The 15,242-nt window shown below is 42.4% G+C and overlaps 1 protein-coding gene and 1 long non-coding RNA gene across 3 annotated transcripts in view; both read left to right on the top strand.

The window, feature by feature from the left end:
* The window catches only part of LOC146180620 (uncharacterized), a 225,455-nt gene extending 224,644 nt beyond the window's left edge, over positions 1–811 (top strand). Inside the window, exon 8 of one of the 2 annotated variants that reach the window (XR_014700100.1) lies at positions 682–811. This is a non-coding gene — a long non-coding RNA (uncharacterized LOC146180620). The remainder of the gene's footprint in view (positions 1–681) is intronic. The other variant, XR_014700098.1, reaches the window with a different exon arrangement.
* LOC146180623 (PI-PLC X-box domain-containing protein DDB_G0293730-like) lies at positions 783–1,866 on the top strand (the record flags this gene model as incomplete). The annotated part of the gene is made up of 1 exon (XM_084575607.1): positions 783–1,866. A coding segment is annotated over one exon (726 nt), but the record flags the coding sequence as incomplete, so codon positions are not given.
* Positions 1,867–15,242: the final 13,376 nt, after the last annotated feature.

A 15,242-nucleotide genomic window follows, 5' to 3' on the forward strand; every position in this document is an offset into this window, starting at 1 on the left:
ATTTTACACGAATGTTTCTTTGAGCTCCTATCCTACATTCATAGGCGATGACGAATTAAGTTGCCATCAAACATTTATCTTAAATTCAGTGTATGCAGCCATTTTAACAAACCCCGCAGTTTTAGTGCTGCAATGAAAATGCGCATTTCCCAACGCGGTATATTGACTGGCGATGCGCCAGATTAGTGTTAAAATTAGCACACCTCGCATCGGAAGGAACAACAGGGTTGTAAAGGCCTATATAGCTCGTTTTCCGTGAACGAGGATATTCTATGAGCATACATATACGTCCTCAAGGCTAATACAAACGTGTCTCGAGATTTAAGCTCATAGTTTTCAGCGCAACCGCACAAGGCGAAGGAAAAGAAGGTAGAAAAGAACAAGTACAGGGCTGGACACAACAGTATCTCGAGGCTTTGTGAATAAAAAAGGAGAATTCTCAGCCTTAAGTTTACATTATCTTCCTGTCCACAGCCACAAATATTTGCTCGATACTGTTCCAGCCTATTTCTGTACTGGAATATACAGCATTTTAGGGGCAGTGGCTTTCGGATTGACATCGAATATGCAGCGTTTTCAGTAGCCTGTTTTAGACAATTGGATATGCTATTCATTCTTCAAATAAATTCATCGGTTTACGCTGGTGTTCCTAGGAGTAATAACTTGTCTTTTTTTTTCCAGAGGTGCCAAAATCGGGAGTATACTTTTCAGTGTCGTCTGTCTCCAATCTGTTCAACTACGGCCAGTTTGAAGTCAACTGGTACGGAATTCCGTCAAAGTAATTTGGAAGGACTTACGTGGCGCTGCTGAGAAAAACTACTTCCAAGTGGAAAATCCTGGATACGCAGCCCGTTACACAAACTAATGGCAAGCACATCACCAGCATGGACGTTCCAGAGTTTCCTCTGGATGTTTTGATGAAAGGGCAGTGCCTCGGCTACTCGGCCGCTTTGCTCAGAAGGACCGGAAAGCAGTATATGATCATGCTTTTATCGTGCTTCTCAGCTAGACCTACGTGGATGAGAAAACATTGTTCCCTATTTTCTAGGCTCAAAATTACAGATATGTTAATTCCAGGAACGCACAACTCTGGAATGTACAATCTGGGTTACGCCCACCCACACGAGAAGTTGTACCTCTATAACCAAGACCAAACAATTGAGCGGCAGCTGGCTTATGGAATTCGCGGATTCGACCTGAGGGTACAATATTATGACGGCCAATTCTATGTCACCCACGATACAGTGAGAGGATGGGTTACCATAAAAAAAGTTCTTCAAGATGTTCGTTGGTTTGTTAATGCAACAGGAGAGCTAGTGTTTTTAGATTTCTACAGGTTTACCACGGGATTTGATAAAACAGATGAAAACAAGAGGCACGTGTGGCTGCAGAAGCTGATCGCCGAAGAGCTGAATGAGGTTCTTCTCGACAACACTGCGAAATGGAAAACGGTTAGGGATATTTTCGGTGACTGCACAAAAGGCAGTGTTAGCAATTCCGTGTTATAGTATTCTACAGTGGCCCTATCACTCCAGAATATGGGCACTACTTGTCTCTGCCTGTCCAGCAAAAGTGGCCTAATGCTCAAGATCCAGATGGTTTAAAGGCGTACCTTGAAAGCAAAGCGTGCGTTAGGCAGCCTTCGGACGTAATCGGAATAATGGCTGAGCTAACGCCTTCATTTCCGAAGTTTATCTTAGGGAATCGTGTTGGCGCAGAGTGGGTCAATTACATGGCGAGACCGAATTCTTCAGGAGGAATTATGACCACTGCCGGGGAATAATATATACGGATTTCTTTCTGGGCAATGGCATAATGGAGGTTGCAGTGGAAGCGAACGTCGTAATTGCATGCCAATCTGGGGTATGGCAAAAGGAAAAATGTGACAGTTATTTTAAGCAGAAACGAATATTGAAGTAAAAAAATTGTGAGCCGCCATATTTTTTTCTTTCTCATTCCTGTTCGGACACCTATATTTAGACGTTGTACTTGTTATTTTAGGAACACCTGGGATCGTACCGTCCCTTTTATAACATTTTTTTCAAACTTCTGCGGGTGCGCTTCACATCTGCGACTAATAATGATACTAGCACTTGATCGTCAGCAGTTTTTCTTGACAGCACTGTTCTTATTGCACCATTATAGTTTATGCAATAAAATGCTTTGCTCTCGACCTCTCCTGTTTTAAAAATCATTCCATCCTGACTGGCATCTTTTAGCTTCAGACCATGTCAACAATCTATATTCGATGTTGAAAGGCTTGACCTTGAAGTAGTTCAGCAACAGTTCTCTATTGCCTGTCTTAAGAAATCACGTAAGGTTTAACAAAGAAGTAGAATGGTGTGAAGAGGAATATTCAAAACCGGGAACCTCCTCCGCAAAAATAAGGAAAAATATTCAGCCTCCTATTATTCGAAATTATTAATTACTGAAACTGTATTTTTGGTATTATATTTATAAGCTTACTTTTCCGAGAGACGACTCGCTCATTGGCGACTAATACAAAACTCGTTTAATATCTGGCTGCGCAAAAAGGAAGACAAACATTTTCTGTCGAAAATATTATCGAAAACTTTATGTTTTCGGGCATATTTGGTTGGGACACAATAAAGAAAGAGTGTAAAAAAGTTCGGTTTTCATAGCACGGCAGCACAGATTCTCGAACCATTTTGTTTACAACATATGACTTTGTTGCGTATGTTGCGTAAAAATTCATTGGCCGTTCTTGGACGCGCGCAACGTGTGCGTGTGAAAACAAACTTTGTTTCATAAGTCACCCGTGTGTGCAAGGCGCTGCATGCAAGCTTTCCTTTCTTCCTTCCTTACTCCTCCCACATGACGACACAAACTTTCATCTGCTAAACATATCTCTCCTCACAGTCACCCGCGCCTTTGGTCGAAGGTGGGTTTTTATTGAGTAAAGTCACATTAGTGTGGTCCCGTTGTCCGCAATCATTGTTGCAGGCAGTTCGCAATGCATTCGCGGGGTTTTTGTCCGAATCTCAACACATCGGGCCCCCGGGCAGCGTCCAGGAAGGAAGACACATCCCTTAAACAACATGAACAAGCCATACCAGAGGCAAGATTCTCTCCGCAATTGGTCTCTATTCCGTGAGAATAACGGGAACAGAAGCCAGCAGGCAAAGCCATGTTTGATTCCCGCCCACTTAAATGAGATATAATCCCGCAACCTGGGCAGCATTGACAGCGGTCACGGAATCACGCCAACTATGGAACAATCGTTTTTGGCGGGAACCAGGATTGAATGCGCCAGATTTAAAACGTTAGATGTCACCAGCTGTTCCAACTGTTTGACAGACTACCATCCTTGCTGAGGACAGCATTCAGGGACGTTATGCATGGCATCACTGCAAAGCATCATGGTGGCATGCAGCGCAACACACGGTCGGAGATATTCATTAGAGGTATATTGAAATATCGCTCCCAACCGCACATATGCGCCACTGCCCAAGAGCTTTGATTTCCTTTTTGAAATTAGTTTATTATCGCACGCTAGCTAAGCTGAACATCCCACGATGAACTTTTAACCCAACTGCGAAGTATTTATTTTTCTTGTTAGAAACGTCTAATTTTCTTCTCTCTACCCAAATTTTTTGCATGCATATTTCAGTTTATCGGTGCGTGGTATTTTTGGGTAAAAAGTTAGCACGCGGATGTGCGTGGCAAGATTAATGTTTTCTGCATCCATAGCGCGCAGGCGGGTGACTACGCCACTTCTCTTCTGGTTGAGGCTGTAATTCACAAGTGCTACCTCTGTTCCAGCCAATCTGTCTAGAGACATAGTTAGAACACGGGTCGTGAACAGGCGCTGTGAAGCCGAGTTGAGGGAAGGAAAATAGGAACGGTAGAGGGAGACTGGTATGGTATTAATGTTCAATGCGTCTAGACTACTACAGTTGCGCGTAAGCCTTGAGAGATGGCGTAGTGTAGGACTGATGATTAATTCTGAGTACATGGTTATATGTTTACTGAACACTGTAGATTCAATGATACATTGTATACATTGTAATTGAATATTGGATTGCAGACAACGTTCTACTTCGCATTCAGAACGTGGACGAGCCGCTACGACTCCATATCGTGTCGATCTCAGTAGGCGAATAGAGTACCCACGCGCCGCGGCACTCGACTGCTATCAAAAAATCATTTTTACGAGCAATGACAGCCAAGTGTGCCCTTCTCTAAGTGTCCATTTCACACTTTAACTGTGTTCGTGCAGCTTTCTGAATTTTAGAGCGCAGCTATTTTGTGCCCGTTCCTGGGTTTTGCATCGTCGTCATTGGTCCTCGTAACCAGCACCACTTTCAATCCTACTTTCCTTCCTTTCCTTACGGCGCGATCAGGTGTCCACAAAAACAACTGTGATAGATACTACGCATTTCCGTTAATGAGAACCAGTTATGAAAGGCAGGCTTCAGTGCTCAAGTGGAAGGCCTGAGCACACATTGTACACACTGCAAAGATAATAAAGTGGAAGGCTTACCACACATGGTATATACACTTCAAAGATAACAAATCCAGACTATCAAACTAGCTGTATATAAGCAAACTACATCAAAATATGATGCTGTTCTCTGTGAGTGTTTGAATTATCGGTTACTGGACATGTTACCCTGCAGTTCAGTGTTCTGTGTGGGCGCTCAGTCACAGAGAAAAGTATCATATTTTCATTTAGTTGGTAGTCCAGACCTCTAGCAGATCGCTCTTGGCTTTCGCGGAAGGACTGGCCAGGACTAGCCCGCCCTCATTTTCCTTTAAAACGTACTGCCAGAAATTCGATGAGGCGCTTGCTAACTTTGGCCACAGTACAGTGTTTTCAAGTAATTAAGATATTTGCGAGGGTTCTTTCTTCCCTTCTGCGGTTTGTGGCATTAGTCTTTTCTCCGCGCAACGTTCCTATGGGCCCACGCGCTGCCTCCCGATAACTTAATTGCTCTCTTTATTTATTCGACCACAACGCTTCCTTCATGACACTCAAGAACTGTTAGTGAAGTGTTTCTTGAAGGAATATGTATGAAAAATAAAATAGTATTGGGTAATTGGGCATACATGCCTTGCATGAAATTTTGTCAATCTGTCAATAAAGCTTGAACAGCTCATGAGCTACGCTCAAATTTCGCATTAGGAAGTAACGTAATCGTCGGCAAAGTTTTTCACTAGGATTGGTAGATTGCTTTAACATCTATAGAACGGCTGGAAAATCAGGCCGCATGAATGGTGTGGCATTATCTAAGCATAGCTAAAAATGAGGTAGCGCTTATATAGCATTATACCGAACATGTATCCTTTTAAACGATATTGATCAGCTCTGACCCCACGCTGCTCTAATCTAATCAGGATTTTCTCAGAACACCGCCTACACCACAATTTTTTAATAATCATAAGTTTAACTCTATCACTTCAGAAGCTGACATCTTGAAATCCCTACAGTTAAATATCGACATTCCGATAACATATAGAATTTGTTCGTTAATATGCAGAAATGCGATTTTCAGGCACTAGCTCCATAAAGAAAAATCATATTTGTGTTCGTTTTCTTAATGGGCAAGATTTACTTCCAAAAGCATTGATTACAACCACTGAAACTTTAGCAGCACATACGCTTTTGTTTTAAACCGTATCTTATTTGCATAAAAAATGGTTTTTGCAAGTGCGTCGAGATTAAAACTTTTTGTGACGGTTTACCGTTGTACTTTTTGTTGCCCCTATTGACTGCAACCCAGACTACTGTGGCAGCCCATCGGTGCTAACGTCAAGTTGCATGGTTAATCGATACTCACCGGGAGGTTCGAGGTATAATCTGATTTGAAATTCTTTAGCTATCATAGACATATCGCATGTACTTAAGTACTAAATACTCAAACTTAGTGAACTCGCGGTTTCTAGAGAAACTGGTCAGTAATATGACCTTGAACAAAGCTGCAAGAAAACTTGAACGCAGGCAAATAACAGGCAGAAGGGAAAAAACTGAGCTGGGATCTGGAAGGCTAAACGCTAAAATGCGGTACCTACGGATCTTAGTATTTTCTTTTTATTCGAGACATTTGCCATTTGGCATAATGAGAATAGGAGGGGAATGTGGGATAAAGGAGAAAGAATGTAGACTAATCTCGCTAAAATTTGCATAAGTCCCCGATAACGCGACCATGCAATGTCCACATGATGTTGTCGCATTCAAGGTCCCACCATAGGCTTCCAATCCTTATGAAGCGTTTTCTCACCGAGGCTGCAGCTCGGCAAGTTCACAAGTATCATCACGTAGCTACAGTGAAGCGCCCCTACAGCGGCATTTTTCGGCTATTTTTAAGTCGCCAACGATGATGCACCAAATGGGCCGTACGCTCTTGCCCCAATCCAGCGCACGGATAACTCCTCTTACTTAGTGAGACTGTGGAGGAGAGCGTACGGACACAGAGGTATTTGAGCACGTGTTCGCTGGTGCAAAGCTTGATTCTCTTAAATAGGAGACATATGAACGGACCTGGAAAAGAGGGGAAGGTGGCAGGTTGTTTGACGTGGAAAGACATGTCATTATGGCCGGAACAATATTATGAGGGTCGTGAGCGTGGCCGCGAATGCAGTGCAAGCAATCAAGACAAGGGTGTTCGCGCACAGCCGGTGACTGGATTATGTAAGTTTGAATGTGCGGCGAACAGCTCTTGGCTGCTTAAGGACGCCTACGCAGTCACGGTAAATATGAACAATGTCCAATGTGGGTAGTAGCGGAGGAAGGAAAGTGTGTATATGAACCTCCAAAACAAAAAGGGGGACCAGGTATCAGCGCTATATGTTGCGCGGGAGTTAAGATCCTAGTTGTCTGGTAAATATTTCAACTGGCATTAGCACAATCAGGTCTGGTGTAATGGTAGTCCTACTCTTGCTGTACATTAGCGAAAACATCTAAATATTCTAATCATCATCATCATCATCATCATCTGCCTGACAATACCCACTGCAGGGCGAAGGCCTCTCCCACACTCCTCCGTTTAACCCGCTCCTGTGCTAGCTGCATCCACTTGACCCCTGCGAACTTGCGAACTTCTTCAACTCATCCGCCCATCTAACTTTCTGCCTCCCCCTGCTACGCTTTCCTTCCCTTATAATCCAGTTTGTTGCCCTAAGCGACCATCGGTTATCCTTTCTTCGCGCTACATGTCCTGCCCACGCCCATTTCTTCTTGATTTCCACTAGAATGTCAGTGACTTGAGTTATTTCTCTGACCCACTCTGCACGCTTCCTATCTCTTAACGTTCCTACCATTTTTCTTTCCATAACCCTCTACGTTGTCTTCAACTTAAGTAGAACCCTCTTTGTTAGCCTCCTCGTTTCAGCCCCATAGGTAAGTACAGGTAAGCTGCAACTGTTGTATACTTTCCTCTTGAGCAATACCGGTAAGCTTCTAGTCATAATCTTTGAGTGCTTGCGAAATGTGCTCCATCCCAATCTTATTCTTCTTGTTATTTCCTTTTCATTGTCCGGATCTGCGGTTACTACCTGTCCTAAGTAGACATATTCGCTTACTACTTCCAGTGCTTCGCTACCTAACGTAAACTGTTGTTCCTTACCTAGGCTAACAAACATTACCTCAGTCTTCTGCATATTGATTTTCAAGCCTACCTGTCTACTTTTGTGTCTAGGTAATCAATCATTATTTGCAATGCACCCTATAAGTTACTTAGCAAGGCAATGTCATCAGCAAATCACAGATTAAGGAGGTATTCTCCATCTACCATTATCCCTAACTGCTCCCATTGTAAGTCTTTGAATACGTCTTCTAAGAAAGTTGTGAATAGTACTGGGGAGATCGTGTCTCCTTGCCTAACAGCTTTCTTTATAGGAAATTTGGTGCTTTATTTATGCAGAACTACTGTTACTGTGCATACCCTATATATACCTTCCAGCACTTTCACGTACGGCTCGTCTACACCCTGATTTCGCTATGGCTGCATCACTGCCGAGGTTTCTATTGAGTTAAGTATTCTCATACTAATACGCTAAAATCCATATATTTCTGTTTCAACCGCAGCTGGCATACTGTATTGAAGCATGGGGCCTTACATACCCATCGTATATTGATCCTGTGGTAAGTGTGCAAAAAAAGAGACTCTTTATTTCACCTAGAACGGCGTATTATTTTGTTTCATTTGGCTTTCGTAAATACTAGTATGTAGGTTTTAAGATCTCAGTCTTCCCCATGTTCTCAAAACACATAATTTCATATTTGAATGTGCTGAGCTCTTTACAGCACTCCTCAGACATGTATTCACCGCAGGTATTTAAATTATTATAGTCTAAGAATGCAGTCTTAGAGAATAAAAACCAGCCAAGGGACGAGGACGAAGGAAGACGATGTACACACGGAAGCTGGAACTAACAACTGCAGTGCTTTATTGAAATAACATTTCCCAAGAAACCTTGCAAGGCATGCGCAGCTCGACGTCCAACACACAGCATAAAAGTGACAAACAAAAAGCAACGCTTCGGAGATAGCCAAGGTACTAGGGTCTTTGAGATAAATAACTTATTTCTTTCTGCATCAACGATATGGATGCTGTGCTAATACATTTATCTCCTTGCATACTTATGTGATAAGCTTCAAGAACTTCGCGCTCTACCTTACCCTTCCCCTACCAAGAAATGTGACATTTGAAAACAGCGGATAACAACCGCAATCCCTACAATGGCGAGACAAAGTTTTAGCTCCGCTGATGTGTGACAAAGAGTTGCGATGCTCTCGCAGCCTATCATTAATACACCGGCCAGTTTGGCTGATGTAAACTTTTTCGCATGTTAGAGGGATCTTATAAATAACACGTGTGGCACAAGGAATATAACAATCATCATGTCGCGTCGAGCATACAGGGGTCTTAGATCTGCCCTGAGCAACACGAGAACAAAGACTTGATAGCTTGCAAGGAGCAGAGAAGACAACACCTTGCCTCGCAGCAACTTTTTTGATAATATGGGAAAGTCCATGCACGTACGGCATCACCTCAAGTTTCCTCCGTTCAGCGTCAGTAAGCTTGGACACTTTTTCACTGCCCCTCTCAACTCTTTGTAGCAGCGATTCTGCCACAGCATTCAGAAGTGCATTTGGGAATCCTGCGGCCAGCAGCCGGCCAACCGGGTTGTCAAAGCTACTCTTTATTTGGTGGTGGCAACTTTTCTCTAGAGCACTGCGAAAGCAATTCATAACAATACCTCTCTTAACGATTTTAGAGTGAGCGGAGGAGTACGGTAACAACGCTTTCTTGCTTCTCGGTAAAAAACACCAGCAGATATGCCCATCGTCAAGAAAAATTACTTGAAGTTCTAACAATCTTATCTTTTGGTCATTGGGTAGTTCGTACGTAAAACAAAGGGCGTTAGTGCAAGCCTTAAAGGCCTTCAAGACGTCGTTCACAACCTCATGAAAAGAGTCATTCAGTGGAAGTTTTAAAATACCAAAAAATCATCAACATATCTAAAAATTTTGCACACGCGTTTGTCAAGAAGAGAGCCTGATAGTAAGTTGTCAAACTTTGCTAAAAAGATGTGGCACAGTACAGGAGCTACACTAGCCCCAATACAAATTCTCTTTCTCTGGATAAACAGAGCGCCCTTAAAAACTACTATGGTGGATGAAAGGTAGACTGTCAGCAGTTCCAAAAACACGTCAACACGTAAGTATGCAAGGAGATAAATGTATTAGCACAGCATCCATATCGTTGACGCAGAAATAAATAAGTTATTTATCTCAAAAACCCTAGTACCTTGGCTATCTCCGAAGCGTTGCTTTTTGTTTTTCACTTTTATGCTGTGTGTTGGACGTCGAGCTGCGCATGCCTTGCATGGTTTCTTGGGAAATGTTATTTCAATAAAGCACTGCAGTTGTTAGTTCCAGCTTCTGTGTGTACATCGTCTTCCTTCGTCCTCGTCCCTTGGCTGGTTTTTATTCTCTAAGACTATGTACCAACTGACCCAGATTTCAACCCTCCTTAAGAATGCAGGTTTTAGCGGGCTAACTTCGCAATTTCGGGCGCTAGTTTAGCAACCATAATTTTGTCATTATTTTATCTTAATGCTATTGTATTTTTTGAATAATAAAATGGCGCTTTAAGCATAAATGAGCTTTATTTTGATTTTATTAGAGCACGCAATCCCAGGCGCCTGAAACCAGGATATGCTCTTTACACAAGGTGAGACGGAAGAGAAAAGAAAATTATGAGAGCCACTTAATTATGGCAGCCCCACATAAAACAGGTCGTCACGAAAGGGGCTCGGTCGGGCACTGGTCCTGTTGCGCCGAATAAGTCGTGCCCCGTTTGAAATGCGGAGAGATGCGTTTTTACTCGTTTATGTAATGTATGTCCGTCCAATTTTACAGTTCGGATTAGTGTTGTTTTCTGGTTCACCAGCTAATAAAATTCGCCCGTTTGTTCTCTTGGAGCAGGAATCGCTTCGTGTGTGCCTTGGGCTTTCAACATCTCTCGGCAACAATGTGGTCTACCTTAAGTCCGAATTCCTTTTTTGGTACGTAGTTTACAATTTCAAACTGTTCAGACGTAGGTACCTAAGGATATGTGAATCAAAGTTTCGTCAAATAATGTTTATTTTTTGCTGTCAACTGACCTTCTTTTTCGGTGTTCATTGGCCTTAGTTTCACGCCCCGCCGGTAGTTATGGTTCAAAATTTGCGAGACAGTTTAAAAGTTCCTCTTCCTAGCATTGTTCCCATGCAAACCGGCGGTTCTTCTGTTGAAAGTGTCTTGATGACGTTTTTCAGAATAATGTTAAACATTCATCATCCCTAATTCTAAACGAATTATTAGAAGACCATTTAGGAAACCTTTCTGTTAGCTTAACCATAGTAACCGACGCATCTCAGTGTAACGAAAAGGCAGGTGTAAGTATATATTGTCCGCAACTAGACTAGTCTTTCTCTGTCCGTATTCTGGACTTTATCCCAATTTTTCAAGTGGAGTTTTTCGCAGTGGTACTCCCTCTACGGAAACTAGACTCCTGTTTCCTGCAGTGGCTGCAAATACCGACTCTCTATCTTTGTTTTCATCCCTCTCTTCGTCAGTGTTTTCTGCAGTTGTAAAAACCTTCCTCTTCATGATCCCTCGACATTTCAAACTTGTACTCATGGCATGGATACCAGGTCACAGCAATGTGACTTTTAAATGAATATGCTGATACCTTGTCAAAAGAGTCACTCAATGGCCAGGTATTGTCTATCCTTCCGGCAACAGCGTATATCACCGTAGCGAGGTTCCGGAGAAAACCTTTATTAAACATGCAAACTGGACATCTTTTTAAGATCTGACGACTACCTGCATCTCAAATGTTCTTGGAGTAGGAAATTATGTCATTCTCGGAAACTTAAGGTTTCTCTAACAAGGCTGCGCTGCCGCATCCCACTTCTAGATTTCTAAAGAAAAGAAAAATAAAAGGTATTCGTATGTCTTGATTTCCTCGCTCTGCTTTAAAATAATCATGTTTTTTTCCCCTTTAAGTGCCAACTTACAAACATACGTCAAAATATATGTGGCAACGTACACTGAACTGCCACCCGAATGTCCTCCTAGAAGACGTACGTGAATTTGGTCGCTAGTACGAAGACAACTGAGACAAAGCTTGTCACGGTTGCAGCATCTCAAATGAGTAAAGTAGATCGTCAAACAACAGAGTCTTTTCTGTGGGCTTTTCATAAGAAATACAGCATGGATAGAATCGTGCTAAATATTCAGCAAATCAAGTGGCTGTTAGCATGCAATAATTATGGTTTTATGATAATTTTGCTTTATGAAATGTATTTAATGATCCTTTCATTTTCATTTGTGATACTCTCTCTCGTAGGTTTCTAAAAATGTTTATTGAAAAAAGATTGGAATAACAAGCCAAAGTGCACTGTGAGCCCAATCGCTGAAATCAGAACGAAAAAATGAGTAAAGTGAACTTATGCGTTTTTCTTCTCCCTTTAAGAACACAAATCAACAGCACCATTAAGCTCAACGCTAAAAAAATATGCTTCCTTTATTTCATCCTTAGACATATTCATTAGAACCGCAGAGCTGTAAAGGGAGTTCTTCCGCGGTCGTTATAATAAGTAACGAATATCCAAAGAGCAGCTCATAAGACCATTGTTTATTCAACATCACATTCGCATCGCAACGGCCAGCAGATTATCATTACTTCAGGTATAAAATATATGTCAAATACGTGTTCTGGCATCTCGAGCTTTTCGGGGACGACTTGGTCGGGCACCATTAAAAGTCATTGAATGTCGCCGTGTTCATAAACCTGTCGACGCATTTTTCGCACTCGCCGCCACTCGAGTACACTCAGGTTCTTCTTGCATCAGAAAGATTTGGAATCGCTTATGATATGCGGTCAGTAGTGATTCTAACGTTGCTGACGCAATGACGACAAGAAGGGTAACGTATTGTCTCCATACGTAAATCTCTGCTTCTGACATTCCTTTTTTTTTTTTTCATGTCTCAACTAGTGCGCGATTGTAACATTTTTCCAGTGTTTCCTGTCGAAATGTAAAGATGCTATATGATGATAGACTCTAGATACCTAAAACCGAATTACTTGTGGGTTTTTCCATGTGTCTATACCTTGAACCCATGTATGCAGCCAGGAAAGTTCAGCATATGCATGCATCTTTCCTGTGCGATCTTTCACAATGCAGAGCACTCGACATTGAAACACATGAACCAAAGGACTTTGGGCGCGTAAAGTTACATAACAGCCAAGTCTACGACATTTAGCCTTGCGTTCATTTATACATCCTTCCAGGCAAAATACACGCATTGGGTTCAGATTTACGTCCTAATTTTACGGGCCTCTTTAAGAGTCTTTAAACATTCGTTTTTATACCTTTATATTGCAATATATATCTTGAGAGTTCCTTGGACTGCCAGAAGATCAAATCAGTCGATATTGTCGACCATAAACCCTGACTGCTCATTGGACGGTCAAATTCTAAAGTTAGAGCTCCGCTACTTTGGTCATCTGATGAGAAGAGAGGAGTCGCTGGAGAAAGATTTGATGTTGGGAAAAAGGTTGAGGGTCGCCGGAGAAGGGGTAGGCAGTGAACGCGATGGTTAGATGGCATCCTCGAGGCACTGCAGATGAAGTTATGTGATGTTAGGAAGATAGTGAGAGACCGGAAAGCGTGGCGTGACATGGTCCATAGGGTCACGAAGAGTCGAACACGACTGAACGACTGAACAGAACTGATATATCTTGCACTAGAGGCCCGGAAATAAGTGAAAAACACTGCGCACCTAATTTTGTCCCAACGAAGAGAAACAAAAATCCCTACTTGCACTGCTGTGAGAGTGAGCATAGTGCACTTTGCAGTGGTTGCGTCACAACGAAGATTGTATCCAGCTTAGCGAAATTAATTTATTTTTCTGTCTAGATTATAAAGCGTTCTGCAACTTTATCGGGACCGTTTTGAGCAATTCTCCCGCCTCAGTCGGACGCCAATTTGCGGTGAAACCGTGCAGAAAGCTCGCGCGATTTTGACCCTTTTGTTGCGTAGCAAGTCTCACAGTGGTGCTCACCTGGATTCCCCGCGCATGATGACAAACCAGAATCATCCGTGACGAGAGTGAAGAAGCGGAGGTCACGAACGGCAATTCTCCGCAGAAGGAGAGTGATGGCGCGATTTAGCATCATTACAAAAGCGTGCCATGATATACTGGGCTCTTTTCTCCAGCTACGCCAGACGGTCTCACAGCTGCCTTCTCCCGTAAAGTCGGCGTTGGCATCCTTTGAGCCTCAATCTCATCGTAGATGGTTCTAGTTCTTCATCATGTGCGGTCAAACAAAACAAGTACTATGGTCAATCTTACTACGCAACAAAAGTGGCAACAGCACGCAGACTTTGTGCGCTGTTTCACTGCAAATGAGCCTCCAATTGAGGCTTGAGAATTTTTGAGAACGGTTGTGATAAAGTTGCAGAACACGGTATAAAAAAGCTCCCGAATGCTTGTTAGGGACATTGTTGAGACACTTTAACATTTGATTATTGCACTGGGACATGTAAAGTTATACGTAAATTTAATGCAGTCTGTGTTAAATGTCCATATTCCTGCCGTTTTAGAAACTTTTTGCAGAGGCCCAAAACGATATGTCTGCTGAATATTCATTCTCCCTCGAAGCACAGGCGGAGGTTCACAGCCAGTTAAGAGTTTCTTTCAGATAATGGCATGCATAATGAGAGTGAGTTTGTTTCACAAAAGGAGCGAAATATTTATCTTCATTTCATATCGCTTAATTACCAATCTGAAAAGCCAACAGTGTGGCTATTATGCTAAAACTAACGACACATGTCGGTATATGTCAACCAGGCACAAGCTGTTATTACCCCTAAGCTCTTATTACTGTTATCAAAGATTATTAAAGTATGAAAAAAATACTTATAAATGGAAATTTAAAATAATTACCGACGACTCCGCACTCGCCATACGAAATTTTAGCGCTGCTCTGCAGATAATCAATTTGCCAATATGCTAATCTACATAACTAGACAAACTTTTTTTGTTATGTGTGCAGTTGGAGCCTGCTCTATATTATCTCTCATAGGTATCCTTCAACTGTCACTCAATTCTTTCGCAGTTTTCGATTGTCATAATTTAGGCGCTTTCTTGACACCTGCAGGCGCAGCCACCGTATTTCGACGATATCTTCTCAAGTGGCTTGTGTTGATGAGTGCGCGTTTTACTTTGCGCAGACTTATTTTACCGCCGGTAATTGGTGAACTCCTTATTCTCCGCCTATAACTACTTGATGCTACCACGTTAATGGCTGACATCTGGGACTCCATCACCGATTTACGTTCCATTTCATCCATTTTGTCGCACGCTCAATCATTACTCTCTCCATTTGTGTCCATATTGTAGCACATATCATCACACACGTACTTAAGATACATTCACTTTATGGTAAAAACCATTGCCGTAGATATAAAGTCCCACTGGCCAAGCCATCCGAACGCATCTGCGTGGCATATGTACTGCGGAGTCCGACATGACATCCAAGTGTCCCATGCTCGATACCCATGTGACCTTGCCGTCTTAGAGAGGCCGAGTTGCACCTGGAGAGTCGGATAGTTGTCTCTATCATCTCCATATAACCAGCTCATGCGACCTGGGATTTCAGGCATACATGCGTGCATCAGCATACCTCCGCAGGCTGGCGAGTTTTTCATTCAAAACATCCACT

The sequence above is a fragment of the Amblyomma maculatum genome, chromosome 8 (assembly GCF_055883805.1).
Source record: "Amblyomma maculatum isolate TAMU_Amacu chromosome 8, ASM5588380v1, whole genome shotgun sequence".
Lineage (NCBI taxonomy): Eukaryota > Metazoa > Arthropoda > Arachnida > Ixodida > Ixodidae > Amblyomma > Amblyomma maculatum.